General features: G+C 40.2%; 1 protein-coding gene across 2 annotated transcripts in view; it reads right to left on the reverse strand.

The window, feature by feature from the left end:
• Positions 1-416: 416 nt before the first annotated feature.
• snupn (snurportin 1) overlaps positions 417-24,795 on the reverse strand; it is a 41,242-nt gene continuing 16,863 nt past the window's right edge. Inside the window, exons 2-9 of one of the 2 annotated variants that reach the window (XM_034175980.1) lie at positions 23,039-23,201; positions 19,712-19,895; positions 19,370-19,474; positions 15,638-15,734; positions 12,535-12,632; positions 12,312-12,389; positions 1,410-1,490; positions 417-1,338 (exon numbers count right to left, since the gene is read on the reverse strand). In XM_034175980.1, coding sequence (XP_034031871.1) covers positions 1,018-1,338; positions 1,410-1,490; positions 12,312-12,389; positions 12,535-12,632; positions 15,638-15,734; positions 19,370-19,474; positions 19,712-19,895; positions 23,039-23,196 — 1,122 coding nt within the window. In that variant the 5' untranslated portion in view covers positions 23,197-23,201 and the 3' untranslated portion in view covers positions 417-1,017. Of the gene's footprint in view, positions 1,339-1,409; positions 1,491-12,311; positions 12,390-12,534; positions 12,633-15,637; positions 15,735-19,369; positions 19,475-19,711; positions 19,896-23,038; positions 23,209-24,795 lie in introns of both variants that reach the window. The other variant, XM_034175979.1, reaches the window with a different exon arrangement.

Consider the following 24,795-nt stretch of genomic DNA (forward strand, 5'->3'; position numbering starts at 1 on the left):
GCATGTTCACGTCTTTCCTGTCAACTTTCCTCTCCGCTCTTCAGTTACGCAAATAGCACACAAGTTTCTGCAGAGGTGTATGTGTACACACCGTGCTGCTGACAAAAACGTGAGTCACATTTTACCGTACGCCGGAACGCCCTGCACTTATCTAGTCAGTGTACACAGTCAGTACTGACGCGCTTCCAGAACTTACAAAACCTTAAACCTTTAAATAACGTGTGTGAATCTTATTTACCAGATTTTTTTTCCCAATTTATTTCATTACAGGACCAAAATAAATATTTACTCATATCCTGACATTCATTACCAAGGACCCATTTATGTCGAGGTTAATCCTTTAGATGAATTCAAAACATTTATACGGCTGAATTAAAAAGAAACCAAATTCAATATGCAGGAAATAAACATTGTTTTTATTCATTTGATGGTACCTTTAAAAATTCCTTACACAGTTCCGATTCTGAAAGCTTTTGAGGATGTAACTGAATGTTCTGAACATGAGTGCACAAACATGAGTCATTAAAAGCATCTGCAGGAACAGTCCAAGTGCATCCTGCACACCATCAGGTAGTCATGTCTACAGTATTGATCTCCTCAGTTTTGCCTACTGAGCAACTGTTGAAGTTACATATAGCAAACCTGTAAAAGATGAGATATTTCTTATGTAACAGACTTTAACCTGATGCGAATCTAGTAAAAAAGACCAGCAGCAGAATAAGGTTCTAGTGAGACGTGGCAGAACTTTCTGCAGGGTGGCAAACACAACGCGCTGTGATACAATAATTACTACAGCTTCTTAGCAACGTTAATACATTTTTTTCCAGCAAGGAAACTAATGTAAGTCAGAACAGGTGCAGATAAAAAGGTATCGAGAATTCAGCTCAGCTGATCTGCACTCTGAGGGCGTGCTGAGCGGCGGCGGGTTACACGCTTTGCACTCAGGGAACATTCCAAACAGCCATATGTCAGCCATGCTTAAATCAGCAGCACTTTGTGTCTCCTCAAACTTCACATTCAGCTCTCCATCTGTGCTTCTCTGATGGGCTTCTGGGGTAAGGAGCTCAGCGTCTCCCCGCCATCCGGGGCAGGCGTGGACAGGTACTCCAGCTCGTATCGTCCACTGCTGTCGGCCGGACGGACTTCACCTGAAGTCTTTTTCTGTTCCAGGATCTGCTGCAGCTGATGGCTGGCGTAAAGCGGCTTGGTGGTGAGAGGCCCCACGGGAACTTCTATACCTAGGATATCAGTGACCATGTAGGGGCGGAGCCAGCCCACCAGAGGGGTACTGCCAGGGGTGTAGTGGGTTTGGCGATGGTAAAAGAGAAGGCCATCCACCTGCAAACAGCATGTATTTTTCAGATATTTGTCATCAGCAGGAAAGGAATGAACATTGGAGGCGTCCTCACGTTGAAGCTGTATTCAGCTGCCAGCGCTTTCTGGATGGAATCTGGACTGCAGTCTGTGCTTTGGAGCCTCACAAACTGGAACTGTTGGACCAAACAACATCAGAGCATCACATTTGGATCCAAACAATTTGCGATAGTGGGTCACTTAGTAACACAGAAGAACGATGACAACTTAACGTCTTCCTTCCTGAGACATGCGAATAGAATCAGATCGATGGTCACCTGCTTTCATGTGCATTTGGCCCAATGATGTAATGTAACTGCCATCCAGAATGTCTCCAGCACTGCTGAGTGAACTTTTTCCCCACCATGCATCTTTTGGGTGCGGTGTAGCATTCTTTGGACAGAGGATGTTGAAGATGCATTTTAAAGAGGCACTATGCAACATTTTTTTGCTTTATTTTACTGTTTGGGAGTAACTGTAATCTCTAAATTACTTGTTTTGTAGAGAATGGGGGCTCTCCCCCCCCCAGGTGTAGCAGAAAACCAGCCTTTCAAATTTCGGCACGCAAACCCAATGTCCTTTGAGAACAAGACTTATGGGTCTTGCAAAAAAACAAACTGCTTTACGGCACTACAACAACACATACACGCCCTCCCCTTATCAATGCGCAGGTGAGCTAGCAGTTTTAAGAACAAGCCAATGAAGGCCTTATTTCTTACATGTTCATCTTCATGGCTGGGGAAAAAACAAACAAAAACAAACCTTGCTGTCAGAGGAACTGACGAGGGGTCACACATGGCTCAAACTTGTTCGTGCTTTCTTGGAATAGGGAGAGCTGAAAGATGAAGTGTGCAAAATGGATGCAGACCCGGTGTTCTTGCTGTTGAGCTTGTAATTATAAGATAAACTCTCTGTTCTCCGTGTATTTCATTCTATGTATTATCACTTTCTTGATATCAAGTTCAAGTTTTTTTGCCATTTGCAGTATTAAAACCACATTGTAAAAAGGGTGCAAGGAGCTCAAAAGTGCACTAGCAAGACATACACACACAATAAAAAGACATAAAAGAACATAAAAAATGCCATAAAAATGACAAAGCCATAAAATAATTTAAGATACATTTAAAACTAATCAAAGAGTGTTGATCATTGCCATGGCTTGTGGGAAGAAACTTTTTCTATAACGCGATGCCCCACATTTAATAGACAGACATGGCTCCACGGATTGCGTTCACAGGCGCCGTTGGGGAAAAAATGCACAAGTACGGGGAAGAGAGGAGGGGGAGGGCCGGCAGTTAGTTTTTAATGACAGCTTTGTAACATATGCACTCCCAAGCTGTAGGGGGAGCTCTGTAGAGAAGAATACAAAAAAAAAAAAAAAAATCTGACACAATAGCCAAAAACTGACCAGAGTTGCATAGTTACTCATTAAAATGAACTTTGCCCAACTGTCTTGAAAGATTTTGTTCTGTCTTGTTTTAGCAAATCAAGTTCACACGGTTGTCATATAACTTGCAGCATTTCAGCTAGCGTTGGTTTTGATTACCTTCTCAGTTACCTTGCCCTATCCCACAGCCAGATGTGGTCACAGGTAACCAAAAAATTAAGTTCGATCACAGATAATCAGATAACTTTTCAGTTATCTTTGATAAAGATAAAACGATAAACCACCCAAAAATGTATTGGAAGTTACAGATAACCGATAAATTCCAGTATTGTCTCTGGTACATTTGCAACTAACAACAAACTGAATTTGAGTTTTAACACCACGATCGCTTCTGGTAGCATCAAAAGCGACAACAGACCCAAACAATGAGCCAGCACATCTGTCTTTGAACATCTTGCCCCCTTCTGGAAGATTTTGTTTACTACATGGCTTCAACCACAGAAGCCAGCTGAGAGCAGCCACAAAGCTCAGCTCTCTACCCAATCACAACGCTGCTGTCAGGCCGAGGTCTTGGAAAATAAAGCCCTGCTGAGTTATGGTTTGGTGTATAAATAAAATGAATATTGATAGAATAACTCCATTAATGTCAATTCTGTCATTTGTACAAAGTTAAAATATAACATATATCTTTTAATGTTGAATAATGCACTAATTCTGAAGTTTTGTAAAAAAACAGACAGATTGCAAAGGATTCTGGGTAAAATGCACCTCTTCTGCTAAACACTGATTGGTTAAGTCATTCATTATGTAAACCAACACGTTAATGTGACATGTGTCGTGTGTTGGTGTTTAGAGATAAATGCGCTTTTGTAAAATATTCCATTTTTTATTTGTAAAAACAGGCATTTTTACGGAGCACTGGAAGTGTCATCGCAAAATATTTTGCATGTGGAGAGAATGTGCGCTCGTTTTATTATATTGTGCGCACGTTTTATGAGGTTGTATGCACGTTTTATTATATTATAAAACGTGCACTCAATATTGCCTTGACTCGCCCTATTGACGTTTCAAATCCCGCAAAACCTCGGGGAGGTCGCCGCGCTGAGAAATCTCAGTAACACTGAGAACTGCAATGAGACGCTCTGATCATGCTGCACACAGATAGACCATGGGGCTTAGCTTGAAAGAGGCTTAGAAATGAAGTTTCGTTTGATATATGAGCGAACAACCTGAAAACACTTATTCCTAGGTAATTTAGGGGTGCTAAATTCAAAAATGATGTTTTCTTGGTCATAAATGTGCACATTAACCCTTCATGCCCCAAAAACGTACAATATAAGAGCAAAACAGTAAAAACTGTTTAATTGTGGGGGAAAATGAGCAAACAACCTGAAAATAGGTGCTCAATTCAAAAATGATGTTTTTTGGGTCATAAAACTGGATATTAACCCTCCACGAACCAAAACTTGCACTATAAGAGCAAAATTCTTAAAAATGGGATGTGTGCAACATGAAATTGTACATGATTTTTCATGAAAATTTTGGAATATCCAATGAAAGTGATATACTCTTTCCTGAAAAAAAAAAAAAAAATTCACATTAACCCTTTACATGCCTGGAAAGTACATGTGTATGGTGCACGAGAACTTTAAATTCCAACTGAAATGGCGAGAAAAAAAAAAATACATTTAAAGTACCAAATCACTCAAACAAATTTGAATATTTCCTTAAAATAAATTTGGTACGTGTATTAACTCTTAAGTATCATGTCTATTAAGTGAATCACACAATACTGATATGCATCATGCCATGCCACTCAATTAATTGATCTATTAATTAGTGCATGCCATGCCAAGCCATTAGTCATGCAGGGTAACCAAAGTGTTTTTAAATAGCTCACCCCTTTCATTTCCTCCTGATCTGTGAACTTCCTCTATTAGACATTAAACACCTTCCCTTTGACTCAGTAAATCCACAATGTAGCACAAATTACTTCAAATATCCTGTGGCTAAAATTCTAACTATATTTATCAACTGTCTCTGTAAGTTACTGTCTATAAATCAGAAATATTTAAATTTTTCATGTCTATTCGGCATCACTTTCCCCTGAATCCAGGTCCGAGTCTGAGTCCAACTCATCTTCGTCCTCTTGTGGCTTTTCCCCAGAATTTGAACAGTCTAAGCACCTACATAGTTCTGTGCAAGGTAGGCTATGTTCAAGACATGAGCATTTCCCCTTGATGCAACCTGTCTTTTCTGGTGGTTTGTCTGTGCACTACAAGTATCTCATTGTATATGATGAGTTTTTTGGGGAGAAAATATCACACTGATGAAGCAGACATCTCAGAAAATCCTGTATCAAATATAATACACTTGGCGTTATAGGATTAAGAACTACAGTCATATTAAAACAAAGACTGTAGATTTGAAACAGCTGTTACTAATTAATGTGCAGGTAATATTTCCAGAAAAATGGCATTCTGGCACATTTGTACCATTAATCAGAGGATACAAGAGTCAGATCTTTGTTCAGTAATGGGTCACACGAAATTTCATATTTCTGTGGAATGCCCCTGTTCAAATTCTTGGGAAAAGCCACAAGAGGACGAAGATGAGTTGGACTCAGACTCGGACCTGGATTCAGGGGAAAGTGATGCCGAATAGACATGAAAAATTTAAATATTTCTGATTTATAGACAGTAACTCCTACAGAGACAGTTGATAAATATAGTTAGAATTTTAGCCACAGGATATTTGAAGTAATTTGTGCTACATTATGGATTTACTGAGTCAAAGGGAAGGTGTTTAATGTCTAATAGAGGAAGTTCACAGATCAAGAGGAAATGAAAGGGGTGAGCTATTTAAAAACACTTTGGTTACCCTGCATGACTAATGGCTTGGCATGGCATGCACTAATTAATAGATGAATTAATTGAGTGGCATGGCATGATGCATATCAGTATTCTGTGATTCACTTAATAGACATGATACTTAAAAGAGTTAATACACGTACCAAATTTATTTTAAGGAAATATTCAAATTTGTTTAATTGAGCGATTTGGTACTTTAAATATCATTAATGTATTTTTTTCTCGCCATTTCAGTTTGAATTTAAAGTTCTCGTGCACCATACACATGTACTTTCCAGGCATGTAAAGGGTTAATGTGAAATATGTTTTTTTCAGGAAAGAGTATATCACTTTCCCTGGATATTCCAAAATTTTCATGAAAAATGATGCACAATTTCATGTTGCACACATTTATCCCATTTTTAAGAATTTTGCTCTTATAGTGCAAGTTTTGGTTCGTGGAGGGTTAATATCCAGTTTTATGACCCAGAAAACATCATTTTTGAATTGAGCACCCCCAAAATACCCAAGGATACCTATTTTCAGGTCATTTGCTCATTTTTCCCCACAATTAAACAATTTTTAGTGTTTTGCTCTTATATTGTACATTTTGGGGCGTGAAGCGTTAATGTGCACATTTATGACCAAGAAAACACCATTTTTGAATTTAGCACCCCTAAATTACCTAGGAGTAAGTGTTTTCAGGTTGTTCGCTCATATGTCAAACAAAACTTCATTTCTAAGCCTCTTTCAAGCTAAGCCCCATGGTCTATTGATGCAACCTGTCTTTTCTGGTGGATTGTCTGTGCACTACAAGTATCTCATTGTATACGATGGGTTTTTTTGGGGAGAAAATATCACACTGATGAAGCAGACATCTCAGAAAATCCTGTATCAAATATGATACACTTGGCGTTATAGGGTTAAGAACTACAGTCATATTAAAACAAAGACTGTTGATTTGAAACAGCTGTTACTAATTAATGTGCAGGTAATATTTCCAGAAAAATGGCATTCTGGCACATTTGTACCATTAATCAGAGGATACAAGAGTCAGATCTTTGTTCAGTAATGGGTCAAACGAAATTTCATATTTCTGTGGAATACCCCATTGGTCTAAGACAACACCATTAACATCGCAACATAAAACTATTTTTATATTGTGCCTAAAACTCTCATGAATATATTCTCTGGGTTTATAGACATTGTTATTGCGTTTGTTTTATGTAAACATGGGAGAATCAGAAACAGGATGTCTCTCCGTTATTTTCAATGGGAGCTACTGTGAGCTACGCTCGCTTCCTGTTCATGTCGTTCTGGGGGAAAGTGAAGTTTGCTCTAACGTCTTGATTATTGTTCTTTACAACACCGTTTGTCCTCTTTGTTCGAGACTAATATATACGAGGTCTGTTAGAAAAGTATCCGACCTTTTTATTTTTTTTAAAAATCGTATGGATTTGAATCACGTGTGATTGCATCAGACAAGCTTGAACCTTCGTGCGCATGCGTGAGTTTTTTCACGTCTGTCGGTTGCGTCATTCGCCTGTGAGCAGGCTTTGTGTGAGCACTGGTCCACCCCTCTCATCGTTTTTTATTGCGAATAAATGTCTGAACGATTTGGAGCTTTGCTGCATCAATTTTTTTCCAGAAACTGTGAGAGACCCCCAGGTGGACACCGTTCAGAAAATTAATATGGCTTTCAGGGACGATTTTATGGGGATTATACAGATTAAGGAGTGTTACTACCGCGACGCGCAGAACTCCTCCGCACGTCTGTCTTAATGTGCTGATGTCCACGTTTTTTCACAATTCCTGTGCTAGTCAGACGACATACCGGATCAAGACAGCGTCCAGTTTAGAAATGAACGGCATATTCCAGCTCCCAGCGCCGATCGACATGCTCAGACCCCGCTGAAACAACCAGATCATTTCCAACGTGAAGGCTTTGTTGATCCGGGACCTCGTCTGACTTTCACAAAAAGGCAGAAGTCGTGGACATCAGCACTTTTTCGGCACATTCCACTGTTACAGGAGTTTTTTTTCATGGAAAGAAAAGCGGAGGGACGCGCCACGGAGCCGTTCATTACGCGGGACAAAACTACCTCGGTGTTGGTCTCACAGGACGGCTTTCAGGTGGATTCCGGTTGCTTTTCAGTCATGTGATTATCCGATTGTGATTGTGCATGAGCTGGACATGCCCCAACATGTCCTGGAAGGCTCTTTCCATGACAAAAACTCCTGTAACAGTGGAATATGCCGTTCATTTCTAAACTGGATGCTGTCTTGATCCGGTATGTCGTCTGACTAGCACAGGAATTGTGAAAAAACGTGGACATCAGCACATTAAGACAGACGTGCGGAGGAGTTCTGCGCGTCGCGGTAGTAACACTCCTTAATCTGTATAATCCCCATAAAATCGTCCCTGAAAGCCATATTAATTTTCAGAACGGTGTCCACCTGGAGGTCTCTCACAGTTTCTGGAAAAAAATTGATGCAGCAAAGCTCCAAATCGTTCAGACATTTATTCGCAATAAAAAAAACGACGAGAGGGTGGACCAGTGCTCACACAAAGCCTGCTCACAGGCGAATGACTCAACCGACAGGCGTGAAAAACTCACGCATGCGCACGAAGGTTCAAGCTTCTCTGATGCAATCACACGTGATTCAAATCCATATGGTTTTTGGAAAAAATAAAAAGGTCGGATACTTTTCTAACAGACCTCGATTAATATGTCTGAAATTCGGTTTGTGTTTATTAAATTCCACGTAGATTAAACTAACAGACACAGATTATTTGTTAGAGTTGCTTTAGCAAGTTTTCGGGGTATCATGAAGAAGTCTCTTATTAACGTGACAAAAAGCATAAAAAATACATTTTTGTAGTATAATATTAATTATACTGTCATCGTGCTGATTCTCTATATGTTGTTTGACTGCAGCGACTCTCTGGCACCCAAGGGATTATGGGATATGTCAACAGGGCGAATGAACACTACTGGCCAGTAGATGGCAGTAGAGACCTTGAAAACTTGCCAAAACAAAATTCCAGATAATCTGTGTCTGCTACATTTAAGATGCGTGGAATTTAATAAACGCAGACACAATAACGTCTATAAACCCAGAGAATATATTCACGAGAGTTTTAGGTACTAGAGTTTAATGATGTTGCCCGTAGAGCCTGATCAGAGTGTTTCAAATGCATTTCTCATGTCGTGAACGTACTGAGATTACCCTATCCTACCCATAATGCACTGCTGGGCACAGCATATATCCACACTAAAACCTTAAAAATTAGCTCATTACTTTAAAACTAAAACATATATCTGATATTTTCACTTTATAAAACTTCAGACATGACATTAATTTAAATAACTTTTCCAAAATTAGTTTGGTTAAAAGTTGAACCATAAGTTAAAAATGTATGCCTCTGGATGACATTGCCCATGTATCAGTATGGGGTTAATAGAAATGATTTTTTTTTGGGACCAGTTCTCCTTTGCCTGCAGAGGACAGAGCGGTTTCTTCTTAAAGCAGCTCTTCTTGTTTGCAGAGGGTAGAACTACACATCTGCTACGAAACATTTAACAGGTAGGTGCTCAACTGATTTTAAGTTTTATAAATACAACCCCTGGTAATAATTATGGAATCACCGGCCTCGGAGGATGTTTCAGTTGTTTAATTTTGTAGAAAAAAAGCAGATCACAGACATGACACAAAACTAAAGTTATTTCGAATGGCAACTTTCTGGCTTTAAGAAACACTATAAAAATCAGGAAAAATAATTGTGGCAGTCAGTAACAGTTACTTTTTTAGACCAAGCAGAGGGAAAAAAATATGGACTCACTCAATTCTGAGGAATAAATTATGGAATCACCCTGTAAATTTCCATCCCCAAAACTAACACCTGCATCAAATCAGATCTGCTCGTTAGTCTGCATCTAAAAAGGAGTGATCACACCCTGGAGAGCTGTTGCACCAAGTGGACTGACATGAATCACGGCTCCAACACGAGAGATGCCAAATGAAACAAAGGAGAGGATTATCAAACTCTTAAAAGAGGGTAAATCATCACGCAATGTTGCAAAAGTTGTTGGTTGTTCACAGTCAGCTGTGTCTAAACTCTGGACCAAATACAAACAACATGGGATGGTTGTTAAAGGCAAACATACTGGCAGACCAAGGAAGACATCAAAGCGTCAAGACAGAAAACATAAAGCAATATGTCTCAAAAATCGAAAATGCATAACCAAACAAATGAGGAACGAATAGGAGGAAACTGGAGTCAACATCTGTGACCGAATTGTAAGAAACCGCCTAAAGGAAATGGGATTTACATACAGAAAAGCTAAACGAAAGCCATCATTAACACCTAAACAGAAAAAACAAGGTTACAATGGGCTAAGGAAAAGCAATCATGGACTGTGGATGACTGGATGAAAGTCATATTCAGTGATGAATCTCGAATCTGCATTGGGCAAGGTGATGATGCTTGAACTTTTGTTTGGTGCCATTCCAATGAGATTTATAAAGATGACTGCCTGAAGAGAACATGTAAATTTCAACAGTCATTGATGACATGGGGCTGCATGTCAGGTAAAGGCACTGGGGAGATGGCTGTCATTACATCATCAATAAATGCACAAGTTTACATTGATATTTTGGACACTTTTCTTATCCCATCAATTGAAAGGATGTTTGGGGATGATGAAATCATTTTTCAAGATGATAATGCATCTTGCCATAGAGCAAAAACTGAAAACATTCCTTGCAAAAAGACACATAGGGTCAATGTCATGGCCTGCAAATAGTCCGGATCTTAATCCAATTGAAAATCTTTGGTGGAAGTTGAAGAAAATGGTCCATGACAAGGCTCCAACCTGCAAAGCTGATCTGGCAACAGCAATCCTGATTTCTTATAGTGTTTCTTAAAGCCAGAAAGTTGCCATTTGAAATGACTTTAGTTTTGTGTCATGTCTGTGATCTGCTTTTTTTCTACAAAATTAAACAACTGAATGAACATCCTCCGAGGCCGGTGATTCCATACTTTTTGCCAGGGGTTGTATTTGTAGCTGCTCAACTTTATTTAACACGTTATCAGTCTAAAAATTATCAGACAAAAATTTATCGCAAGATAATTAGTCCGATAATGGTTTTTAAAGTTATCTAAAAAGATAATCCGACAATGAAAACATTATCTTTGATAATTATCGGTTATCGGAACTGTGCCCACCACTGTCCACAGCACAGATTTCTTATTCTGTGGGTATCTGAATTCCTTGATAGTTTATTTCTACTACTTGTAAACATCTCAGGCTGCCACCAGAGCGGCGCACTGGGGCTGGTGACATGGTAATCAGCACCTCAACATTAAAGTTATTACCTTTCTGCAGGGACAGAATAGAGCAGAGCCTTTATTGTCATTGTACATACATATACAGCAAAGTTTGTCCTCTGTATTTAACCCATCCTAATTACAGTTAGACACAATCCAACCAATGGGAGCAGTGGGCAGCCACAGTCCAGCGCCCGGGGACCACCTTCAGATGTAGAGATGCTGCCTTGACCAGGGGCAGAGAGAGGAGCATGTTGTTGATTGTGCGAGGAAACCGGAGCGCCTGGAGGAAGCCCACACAGACACGGGGAGAACATGCAAACTCCACACAGAAAGGACGGAAAGTGATCCCACGACCTTCTTGCTGTAAGGCACCACTGCTAACCACTACGCCACCATGTTGCCGTACCGATGTAACAATACACTCAACTTATGATTCGATACGATTCATGCTTTTGAGTTCAAGATACGATTTTCTCACAACTGTTTTCACAAAAAGACCTTTGGGGGAGGGGGGGAGGGCAAAAAAAAAAAAATCCTAACCCTGAAATATTTTTACCATCGCACTTAATTTATTTCTACAAAATATTTAATATAAATGCTATTTTTACTTTTCTCTTTGCCCAATGGTTCAAAAGTGGTACATTTTAAAAGAGCCACATTTTATACATTTGGATTAAATCTTGGAATTTCACGTTAGTAGTAATGCTCTAAAGTACTGCCTGCATCACTGAGCTACACAGCCTGAAAACAATGAATTAAAGAATTTAAAGTTGGATATACAACCTTAAACCAACTTCTCCTCGGTCTCCGATATGTGTGTGAGCGAGTGAAAGAGCATCACGGTTCATCTCTCATCTCAACTCATTCGAAGCTTCACACATTCGTTGTCGATTTTTAACTGATTTGAGGTACATCATTTACATCTTTACCATTCACACTCAAATGCAACATGGACCAAAGCCCACGATTGCGTGCAATGTCCTGTGTCCTTGGTTTACTCCACAAAGCCTGAGCCTGATTTAGCTCTTGCTGGACTGCACCACACAGATGTGGACGATTAAGACGTGGAACCAAAATACAAAGTTCACACAGGCTCCCCTCAAGCACCACTTGTGTGTTATTTTCGTGCACACTTAATCCCTAAGCTCGAGGAGTTCGCCTGCAATTTTCTGTAGTTTCATTTTCCCCTGAAGAGTTTTACGATCAAGACTTTATTTCTCCCACATGGGGAACTAAGGTTCACTAAGGCATGAAGCACAAAATCCACACAACTGACACAAAATACCTAAAAAGGAAAAAACATGACAGCATATCAAACGATAATCCTGAAAAGGAGAGAGGGAATGCACACGTGAACAGAAGGGGAACCCGGTGTGGCATTACTTACAGGGTTACGTTTGGCGATCTCAGACAGGCCGTCTGCCTCCTGTACTTTAGACTGGAGCCAGTAGAAGCGGAACTCAGTCTGTTGATGAGAAAACAAGTACTGTACACAAAAACACCCTTTTTTCAAATTCTAAGCCAGTGAAATGGGAAACGTGGAAAGAAAGCACATCTGTGCTACAGACTTTGCTACTTTAGCAATTAGACAGGCAGCATGCCCCTCTTACCGGGCAGTCGTAGACCGGGTGGCCTCTCCAGCACATAATATCCAGGATGTAGTACGTTCTGTCCACCTCACTGTAAATGCAGTCGAGGATAGTGTAGTCTGTGTGTGAAAAATAAACATTTTATACGTAATGATTACATACCTGCAGGAAGTTTGATTAATACAGTGATTAAGCAAAGAAAATGCTTACAGGCTGAGATGACTGGTAAACCAGCTGCATTTCCCAAAGCTCTTCTCAAATCAAAGAAGACACTACACACGCCGTTTAGCTGTGCAGAAAGATCAAGTGTGGGTGCTCAAACACACCTTGGTGGTTACAGCTGGTTAAGGTGAAACGAGTACCCACCTACATCGAGCAGCCTGCGCGGTTGAACCTCACTGAATTACTGACTGCACTATATAAATGAAAGCTACACTGCACTCAGTGAACAGGCGAGGTAGGACTCGTCCTAGTTAGGACTGCTTTGTCCTAACTAGTGCTGTGCCCAAAGGAAGTTTGTATCCCTATAGAAAACTGGGAGCTAAAAAATTTTTTATAAAAAAACAAAACAAAACAAAAAAAGAAGCCATAAGCAGATCAATACTGCATAATAATGCCAAACACAACTGCCAGATTGAATTCTAAATAAAGTGTGAAATTCCATCACCAGAATGCAGCATTTTCAAATGCCACCAGTTGTAATATAAAATAAAAATTATAACCAATGAATATACTTGTACAGTATTTTTCCCACAAAATATTTTATTTAACAAACTGTATCTCATCATTTTTGAATGGTTTATTTATTAAAGAGTAAAAACTGAAGGAAACCCGTTGTAAAGCCTGAAAGATGTTTCTGTAGGAAATATTTTAGCCATAACGTCAAGTGAGAGGGGGAAGTGTTGGCTTTTTAAATACTTGAAAGACACTGGAGTCATGGAGAGGATTTAGAACTGCTATAATGGACTGATGCAGCAGGTGGCAGCAATGCAACAATAAGGATGCTGGCTGCCATTAAACACCATAGAAGAAGAAAGGGTGTGTTTGTTTTTAATCACAGGGTCACATTTTGAAAGGAGTGCGTTTCGTGTCAAAATAAGTTGGTTCCACTCCTCCAGCCAATGCAAAGGAGTCGGTATCGGGTTATTTGGTCACGTGACTTTTAGTCAGGATACTGACATTTTGCTGATTGGCTGAGACACGCCGCTATCTGATTGGCTGCAGTCTTTGTTTACAACGTAGCACTGGTACCACAGTCTCTGGAGGAGTGGAACCAACTTACATTTTCGGCGGTTATGCCACAGCCAAACACAGAGTGTGGCGTGATAGCCAATAGCGGCCGACGTATCAGATGGACCAATCACAGCCGTGTTTTCAAAAGTACGCTACCAGTCTCTTTGTATAAGAGACTGTGGTACCAGTGCTAGTGTCAAAATAAAGCTATAAAATATATATTTATTAGATTTTTTTCATGGAGGTTTTGCACAAAGATGCCACGGATGGCGCCATCTTGGAAGTACTAATGTTACAATGTCACAATAAAGGTTTACTATCAAAATAAAGGTTTTGAAAATTAATCCTCAAAATTTTCATAAGAAAGGATGCACATCATTGCGCCATGCACAAGCCATATGTGAAAGCTGAGGTCAATCTGACAGAGTCAGAGAGATATGCGAGACACACACACACACACACACACACACACACACACACACACACACACACACACACACACACACACACACACACACACACACACGTTTCTTGCTTTATAGATAGATGACTGGATCCATTAGTTTAGATGCACTAGTTGCAGCAGCACACATCCTGGGCAGTGACATAAGGTAGCTGTTTACCTCATTTACTTGCTGCCTTAAACCTCTCACATTCAACTCAGTCAGGAAGGTGTTTTTCTGCTGGGTGAACAAGAGGGGGCATCAGGTGCCAGTTCTACCCAGGACTTGAACAAGCAACCTTGTGCACTTTGTACCCTGTCGTCTGTGCAGAAAGACTCTTTTGAGAAGTGCGTACTGCTGACACATTTACCATGCAGAACCATGTCGTCTGTAGTTTTTAAATGATAGATGTGAATAAAGACTCATTCAGTAACTTGGAAATGTTCCCGCTTTCACCCTGACTCCTCTGAAGAAAACAGACTATACAAGTGATGATCTGTATAAACAATAATCCTTATATTTTGTTTGCCCAATGACTTGTGGGCTCCAGAAAATTAAAGCACTGTGTATTCAAATGGCTGTAATTTGTAAATTTTTTCATACACCCCTTGAATTAAAAGATGAAATTCTACACTACATGCTAATTTTGATAGTTTCATTTCAGCTTCATTGTGGCAGAGTATAAACAGAAAATTGCAAAAACCGTGTTGCCATCCTAGTACTTTTGGACCTGACTGTATACTGCAATAAACTGACAGCAGAACGGCCACTCGTGTGAGAGTCTGGTGTTAGTCAAATGCCTGGAACATCACAATGACTACGAGGACCTATTTATTAAAGCACAAGTTGACCATTCCCCCCCACACTAGTCGCATTAAAACAATCAAGCCTTTCAGATCTAATCATCTTTGACAATTGCTTTGTTTGAGAGATGCTTATATATATATATATATATATATATATATAAATAAAATTTAGAAATGAATCAATTAGCAACAGTGGGGCAGCCATACCAAGAAGTAAACAAACAAACAAACAAAAAAACCCACATGGTTCTTTTGTGTGTGAACCCCTTCATTCATGTGGGTGGTATGAGCCAGTCACAACACACATTGACAGTGATTCAGAAGAGCCAAATCCCCATCTGAGGAAATACAGCCTGTTTTCCTAATAAATCAGTTTATGTATATTAATCTGTTTTTGCACCCCTGAAAAAGCAAATATTAAATTAACATCACAACCAACCAGCTGCCACATTGATACCCACATATTTACTTTTCACCTATTTTTTTGGCTTTTGTTTTGTTAAAACATTGTGCTCACATGACAGTTGTCAAAAGCGAGTGCAGCACTCTGAAGGCTGTCTGCTAACAATGTTTAAATATGACTGTAAAAAAGTGAACTTGTCCGATGAAACATCAAGCACCAGACAGAACAGGCTCATCTACCTTTTCCCAAAGCAGAGTTGTGTCGGTTTCCACCGGGTAGCAAGGAGGGAAAACGGTTTACACAGTAACCACTTTTAGTGTACGCCGATGTGGAACCCTTGAGAGAGAGAGAGAGAGAGACAGAGAGAGAGAAAGAGAAAGAGAGAGAGAAAGAGAGAGAGAGATAAAATGAAGAATTAAAATTTATTTTGAGACAATTATCACTCAAAGTTCACGTAATCTGTACAAGATACGAAAATGTAAGGCAGTCATTTCATAATACAGAAACTGAAAACCTGTGTTTCACATTCATGTTTGAACCGTATCTGACACGGACATTAATATCTGTCCTAAAACACCGCTCAGGTGCACATCTAAAAACAAATAAGCATACAGTTAAATAATGAAAATTATTCAGAATTGTATTCAAAATTAAATGTGGGTGAAACTAGGTTCATTTTCCAAAGTATTCAATTTGATTGTAAAAGAGCGTTGTTGGCCGCTGTTGGAGTTGCCAGTATGGCCATACCGACCGACCTGCACTGCCGAAACCAACCTCGCACTTGTGCAAAGTCTTAACAAGGGTACATCATGATCTACAAAGTTATTGTGGCGCTATCACGTGCACTAGGTTTCTGGGACATGGCAGCCTGGTAGCCACAATAGGGCAGCGCAGTCTCATTTGAACCCCTGCGTGATATTGCGGGATTTGACTCATCACTTCTAACGGAAAAATGGTGTACAGTTTTGTTTTCAGCTGCAATCACCAAAGCAGTTGAAAAAAAGGGCAGTTTTCTTCAGTTCCCAGTAGCAAAGAGAAGACAAGGCAAATGGGAGCGGTTGTGTCAAAATTTTTAGCTACACACCTTCACAGAGTAGCTGCATTCTCTTGCTTGCACAACCGCCTAGACATGTTTGAGCTCCGGGTGATAAACAAACTGCAACACATGTCTACTTTCCACAACAGTCACCTTTTCTTTGCATTTTCACTGTGTTTGCCATGTAATTTGCCCAAAAACAGAGAAAGTGCCTTGTTTCTGTCCCCGGTTGTAGAAAAATTGCATCATATGCTTCCTGCCCTCAAACAAGACTGCGCTGCCCAATTAGACTTTAAACACGCTCAACATCAAACTTTTGTGCACCAAATTTCACCTTGATACACAAAATGTTTGTCAAGATATGGCATACACAGATCATATGGATAGAGATAGACACATATACGGAGTCAGGCAGTTCCTCGACTTGCTCCGCCTTCAGCGACAGACAAATATAAACATACAGCCCAATGTGAGCGCTTTAACTCTGGTCCACAGATCCCCCATGCATCAAACTTGGAGTCGAATATGAAAGTGGCTCACAATCTGACGGAGAGGATTTCGTTACACATATTTTTGATAGAAGTGATCCTATTGGGTATCAAATCAATACCGCAGAAAAGCATCATTACTGAGCTTGGAAATTAATTTCACAATGAAATATTTTGTCTGTCATAATGGGCAAAGATAATAACCTGAATGCTCATTAATATTTACTCAATTTTCTACAACTGAAAGTGTTTTGTCATTTCATCGACTCTTAGATGAAGCGTGCTGGGCTGCGACCCTTTGCGACAAGTTTTGACAATGAGGTCTGATGAATGAACAAAGTTAAACAGAGGTACAGTTAAAACCATTTTCTGAAATGAGGGATCACAAACTGTCAAGTGCATCACACGATGAACAGAGGTTTGTCTGTGCTGACCAGTAGTATAGGACAGGCACGTTGTACTAGATCTGCTCATAAAAGCTCCCAAAACTGATAAGAACATTCACACCCTTTAAAAGAAATGTCTCAACCACCACACAACTGATAAGGGTTGAAGCACTCGAAATTAAGGCTTTCGATTTACATGCAATATTACGAAAGAAAAAGTAAATATGGCACTATATGAGCATTACCACAAACTGGAAATAACATTCTTGGAAATACCATACACATACACGCACGCACGCACGCACGCACACATCTGTAGGCCATGTTACACTGAGCTGCAGTGCTTCTCGTCACTTATTCGCTCCTTCATTGCTTCATGTCTTCAACTTGTCTTCCAAATTTTGCAGCTTCAAGACGGTAAAAATTTACATACAAATTACAGCTCTGTGGACAAGCTCACAATATGATAACCTCCCCATCGTAGTTGCTTGCACGTTTCAAGGATACAAACTGTTTCTGATGAAATACCTGAATTACAAAGTGGTCAACTTCTGGATTGAAGAGCCAAACAGATCTGTTTATCCATGTATTTGAGAATCAGCTTCAGCTAACACGTTAAGTTTGCAAATATCAAAAGAAACATGATGCCCACTACGTGGGAAAACATGGGAGGAAATATACAATAGAATGGGAAGGAGAAAACTAAATTAAATGTATGGATAGAACGTATGGCTGGAAGTGTCTCAAAATTTTGTCGGTACTGTAAATTAGTGACGGCAACCGTGAACCACTGCTGTGAAACATTTCAAAACACCCGTGTTTCAAACATTGATCTGAAGTCTGCATTAAAAAGGAACACACCACAATATCAACTTCTTTTGCCTGCTCTCATTTTGCTTGGGGTCAACACACCAGATCTGTTATGGATCCTGATGCTGATTTGGCACACAGTTTATATTGAATGCCCTTCCTGACACAAGTCTTGGTATACACTGAGAATGGGGCAAGGGCGTCCTTGAAACATGCTATGTTTCAAACGCGCTAACCACATGCCCCACTGTGCTGCCTATGAAAGGAAGACATCACAATATGGGACAAACTATATGAAGGAATGCTAAAGTACTATAGGAATTAAAGACTAGACAGAACATGTGACTGGGGATAGTGCCAAAAACATTTATTCACTACAGGTAATTATTGATGGCCAGCTCCACCGATGCTCCAAAATGTTTCAAAACCTTTGAAACACCTTTGTTTTGAATATTGTTTCGGTATCTACTTGAGTCTACTCCGGTGATGGTGGCAGAGAAGAGAACTCTGGACAAATTGCTAGACAATATGGACAATGCCAGTCACCCTCTGCACACAGTCATCAGCAACCAGAGGAGCCTCTTCAGCCAGACTGCTCCTTACCAAGTGCAGGAACAACAGACTGAAAAACTCCTTTGTCCCTCAGGACGTCAGACTGTACAACTCCTCACTCAGGGGGAAGAGGAGTAACAGGAAGACAGAGGACAGGAAGGAGAGGAACAGTAGTAGCCAGTAGCGGGCAGTATTTCTGGTATTTATATTTGTATTTACATTTTGCAAATTGTTTTTTAGCTTTCACTTTTGATGCTCTTTGTGCTTCTTACCCTGTGTGCTGCTATAGTATCAATTTCCCTGAGGGAGTCTTCCCAAGGGATTAATAAAGTTCTATATAATCTAATCTAAACGGATGATGTCAAATGCTGTGCTGCCACCTGCTGGACGGTTTAGAAATGTGCACCCACATCAAATTATGCACTTATTTCAACGACTTAGTTACTGCAGCTGCTGTATGTGCACAATAAGGTATACACTCAAAAAGAAAACAACCAGACTGCAGCCAATCATGTACATTTATTTAAATCAGGGACGCAAGACAATATATCAACAACTGCAGGGATGGAAACTAATTCATCAGCCACCAAGAAGAAGCTGACAAAGTCTCAGTGGTGACTAAGTGATAGTATCATGTTTAGTGAAATCTTCAGGAGGTGTGTCTGCTTCTGATAAACCATGTGTGTAGAAACATCTTACCTTAGAGGCAACAATGAGTGATCGTTTCCCCACAGGACACACCACCATCAGCCAATCGGTGTCCAGTTCTGACGGCACATCCACGAGCCACTCTGACAGCATGAGCTGAGAAAGAGTGCAACACAACCTGGTTAAATCCACATCTCATCTTTACCACTGCTACATACAGCAGAAGAAAATCTGTCAGCCTTTCAGTCTGTTTGCATAAACACAAAGGTGTAAATTCAGCAGTTTTGTAATTCAAAAGACTACTGCGCCCCCTGCTGGCTATGAAAGAGAATCCACCAGAAATAAAGATGACGTAATGTCCCCCCTCCCTCACAAAAGAAACAGACATCTGACCTGGTTTGCGTAATGTTTTGGCAGCTTCCTCCTCTCAATCTCCATCCCCTCCTCTTCTCCTTTCACCTTGAGGTCAGGTGCTCCCTCCTCCGCTTTCTCCATGTCCTCCTCCCCATCGCTATCTGCACCAGTCCAGTCCCCAGTAGCCAGACGCCTGGCATGGTTCACATAGTTTAACCTTTTTCTGAGATTAGCAGTGAGGAGAGAGAGAAAGATAGACAGGGAAAAAAGTCAAGTCAGACGCTTTTAGCCGTGCAATTTATAGCAATGCCCAAAATCAGGTTTTCCTCCACACTGCATCCTGATGTGAATCCTTTATTCTTGAGTATCTTCCACTCCAGAGTCAGAGCTGATGCTTTTAAACTTGATTTTCCTGTGCAGTACAGTTGCTAAACACATTTATCCTGAATCAGGGAGACTATGGTTTAATCCCTGTCTGCTCTGAGACTGGAAGTGTCCTTGAGCAAGTTTGCACACTGCAGCAGGGATTTTAGTCCACTCTTCCACACAGATCTACTCCAGATCTTTCAGGTTTAGAGCTTCAGCTCCCTCCAAAGATTTTCTACTGAGTTCATGTCTGGAGACCCTCCAGGCCACTCCAGGACCTTGAAATGCTTCTTATGGCACCCCTCCTTAGTTGCCCTGTCTATGTGTTTGGGGTCATTGTCATGCTGGAAGACCCAGCCATGACCCATCTTCAATGCTCTTACTGAGGGAAGGACGTTGTTTGCCAAAATCACGCAATACATGACCCCTTTCATCCTCCCTTCAATACGGTGCAGTCGTCCTGTCCCCTTTGCAGAAGAGCACCCCCAAAATGATTCCACTCTCATGCTTCATGGTTGGGATGGTTTTCTTGGGGTTGTTCTCAGCCTCCAAACACGGCGAGTGGAGTTGATACCAAAAAGCTCTATTCTGGTCTCATCTGACCACACAAACTTCTCCCATGCCTCCTTTGGATCATCCAGATGGTCACTGGTGAACTTCAAACGGGCCTGGACATGTGCTGGCTTGAGCAGGGGGACCTTGTTGCCCTTCAGGATTCTAAACCATGATGGCATCATGTGTTACTAATGTAATCTTTGTGACTGTCGTCTCAGCTCTCTTCACGTCATTGACCAGGTCCTCCCATGTAGTTCTGGAGTTTCTCCAAATCATCCTTACCCCACGAGGCGAAATCTTGCATGGAGCTCCAGACCGAGGAAGATTGACAGTCATCTTGTGTTTCTTCCATCTTCTAATAATTACGCCAGCAGTTGTTGCCTTCTCACCAAGCTGCTTGCTAATTGTCCTGTAGCCCATCCCAGCCTTGTGCAGGTGTACGGTTTTGTTCCTGGTGTCCTTAGACAGCTCTTTGGTCTTGGCTATGGTGGACAGGTTGGAATGTGATTGATTGAGTGTGTGGACAGGTGTCTTTTTTTACAGGTAACAAGTTCAAACAGGTGCAATTAATACAGGTAAAGAGTGCAGAATAAGAGGGCTTCTTAAAGAAAAACTAACTGGTCTGTGAGAGGCAGAATTCTTGCTGGTTGGTAGGTGATCAAATACTTATTTCATGCAATAAAATGCTAATTAATTATTTAAAAATCATACAATGTGATTTTCTGATTTTTTTTAGATTCTGTCTCTCACAGTTGAAGTGTACCTACGATAAAACTTACAGACCTCTCCATTCTTTGTAGTTGGGAAAACTTGCAAAATCGACAGTGGATCAAATACTTATTTGCCTCACTGTATTTAAAATAAATCTGACTAGTTCTTTAACTTTTGCTTCTTTTGCTGACTAGTTCTTTAAATTTGCTTCATTTTTACAAATTCTGTAGCTTATGGACTCAATATGAAAAATCTAAAATATTAAGTTTATACTCTAATAGGTTTCCTTCCAGGAGGGTCCAAAGTTATAATTTCAATTTATGGATGTTTAAAGGGCAACTCAAAAAAAGAGAACAGAGCGACAGAACAGAGAGTGAGAGAAAGAGAGAGAGAGAGAGAAACATTTTCCCAGTCCTCTGCCTGAAAAACCAACTGCTGATGAAATAAAGGGAATGTTATTTTCAAAGTATCCTGTAATGACATCATTTTAATACATAATTAAGTATCCTTAGATCCAGAAAAAAGTTTCCTGAAGCTGAATATGTAGAAAGTTGGTCTCAAAGTGGGTCCGAACTCCAAAATGTCTCTTTTTGGGGCCCTAAACATTCAGGAAGGATAGGGTTAATGTGGATGAAAATGTGGATTTTATTCGGTCCTGATGTCATCTAATCATTCATCCTCTATACCTGCTGACTGGAGCCTATCCCAGCAGTCACATGGTGTGAGGCGGGGCACACCCTGGGCAGGACGCTGGTCTATTCATCTAATCATAGGCCAAAGTTGTTTTTTTTTTTAGTATAAGCTGGACTATTTTCATTTTCAAATCTGCTCCTTCAAAGTTAAACTCTGGATGAAAACCTTCATGAGGTAAAGATTTTTGCAATTTTACACTGAATAAATCAGTGGATGTTTTTAAACACTTCCTAAGGCAAAAAGTCTGCTGGCTCAAAAAACCCAATCACAGTTTAACCATTTCCATGACTCTGAATACTATTTTACAGCCAGTTACATCAATAAGAAAAGTATTTAAAACAGGTATTATAACTCATGTGTCGAGTACAAAACAGGAAAAATTAACAAAAATTAATGGCTACACAGACCAGATCAGTCTCCAGCTCTGATCAATACAGCTTCAGCACTATTCAGAGTAGAACTGAAATGATTACTGATCACATCTTTCAACAGGACAATGACCCTAAGCACACAGCCAAGATATCAAAGGAGTGGCTCCAGGACAACTCTGTGAATGTCCTTGAGTGGCCCAGACCTGAATCTGATTGAACATGTCTGGAGAGATCTGAAAATGGCTGTGCATCGACACTCCCCATCCAACCTGATGGAGCTTGACAGGTGCTGCAAAGAGGAATGGACAAAACTGCCCAAAAACAGGTGTGCCAAGCTTGTGGCAAGAAGACCTGAGCCTGTGATTGCTGCCAAAGGTGCATCAACAAAGTATTGAGTAAAGGGTGTGAATACTTATGCACACGTGTTTTCTTAGTTTTTTTTTTTTTTTTAAATACATTTGCAAAAAATTTTTCATGTTGTCATTATGGGGTGTTGTGAATTTTGAGGAAAAATTATTTTACTCCATTTTGGAATAAGGCTGTCACATAACAAAATGTGAAGTGCTGTGAATACTTTCTGGATGCACCGTATGGGGAAATATTTCAAATTGATTTTGAATGTGCACCAGTGTATTGCTTTTTAAATCAAATGTATGGCAAGTCAGCTTACAATTTTTGCAGGTCAAGGAAGCGCCGGCGCCGCTCACTCTGTTCCAGCATGCTGCACTTGCTCTTGTACTGGGCCAGCCGAGGGTGGGGGCCGGCTGTACTATTGGGCTCCTTGGACACAGAAAAGCTGGCCGAAAGCGCTTCAGTCAGGTCATCCATGGCAACTGCAAACCAACACAGCAATTATAGCAACATAAGTTTAAAAACTTCTTTCTTTGTCAGACGTTTACAAAGACTAATCACACTCTAACAGCAGAGCAGGTCAAGGAACTACTTGACTTCTTCTGTGTGTGGCTGTCTTTGTGACATTGTGAATCAAGGTGATACATGGTTCACCTCATGTTTCAGTTATAATAATGGCCACGGGGGTGGGGGGGGCAGTCTCCAGTGTGTACACATGGATTTCTTCCAGTGGTTGCTAGGTAAAAGTGAAAATAAAGGTTGGTGCCTTGAGCGGAGCGTGCAGATGAGCACACAACATGCTGTGTTCAGAATGTGGGAGACAAGTTTGGGTAGGATTACTTTGAAATGTAATCCAAAAGTAATCAGATTACAAACAATCCAAATGTATGCACATACATACATGTAATCCACATATATTCTTTCAAAGTAATCCTACCCAACCTTGGAGACAAATTATATGTAAATTCAACTACAGATGTTCCTAATTTACCAAAATCCATTAGAGAGGCAACAATTAACAGATTCATAATTGACTATTAAATTAATAGACAACTACTTTGATAATTGATGAATCATTCTGAGTCTTTTTTTCTCCCCTAAATTCTTTGATTTATAGCTTTTGAAATGTGAATATTCCTGGTTTGTTTTAGAAATTGCTTTGGGCTGTAACCCCTCCCTGACTTTTGACATTTTATGGACCTAAAAATTAATCGAGAAATAACTGATCCATTGTTCTGAGCTTCTTGACTTTTTTTGCACCATTTTTCTGGTTTATTTTACAATCTGATCTAATCCTATCAGTACGGAGACTCAATACCCTAAAGCTGTGGACAAAATAACAGAAATGGTGTGGTTGGAAAGAGCCTACAGAGACCTTCAAAATGGTGTTTATATATTTGTTCTATGGCAAATATGAAGAAAGGTATGAGCATTTGAAGGTTGGAAGATCTTGGTAATTTACGTCTGTTTGTTTAAGGGAAAAACACCAGAAAGCTGTGACCGGTGTCACATTGTTTACATTTCAGAATGATGGTACTCTGTCAAGCCTAATTATTATCTCATTTAAATGTGTGATTTGCATGATCCACCATATAAACACTGTTTTCTGACAGTAGTTTCCAAGCTAAAAAAACCCGTCTATTTCACGATGTCTGCTGTCTTGATATCAATTCAATTCTATTTCAATTTATTTTCATTTATATAGCGCCAAATCACAACACAGTTGCCTCAAGGCATTTCACACAAGTAAGGTCTAACCTTACTAACCCACAGAGCAGCAGTGGTACACCAGACTCAAAGGGGGGACCCTCTGCTTGGGCCATGCTACAGACATAAATTACAGAACAATTCACAAAACGAATATACAGGAAATGCTGTTGGTGCACAGGACAGGAGGGTCTCCAGCACAAATACCACACCCATCTCTGGATGGAGCTGCACCTTAAACAGAGAGAAAAAAAGAATCAGGCATCAGAAAGACAAGAAATACAGTATAATTTGACAGCATTAAACAAGAAAACAGGAAATACTAAGGTGATCGCCGGCCACTAGCCCTACGCGTCACTAAAAGACCCA

This window comes from Thalassophryne amazonica, chromosome 8 (assembly GCF_902500255.1).
Source record: "Thalassophryne amazonica chromosome 8, fThaAma1.1, whole genome shotgun sequence".
Lineage (NCBI taxonomy): Eukaryota > Metazoa > Chordata > Actinopteri > Batrachoidiformes > Batrachoididae > Thalassophryne > Thalassophryne amazonica.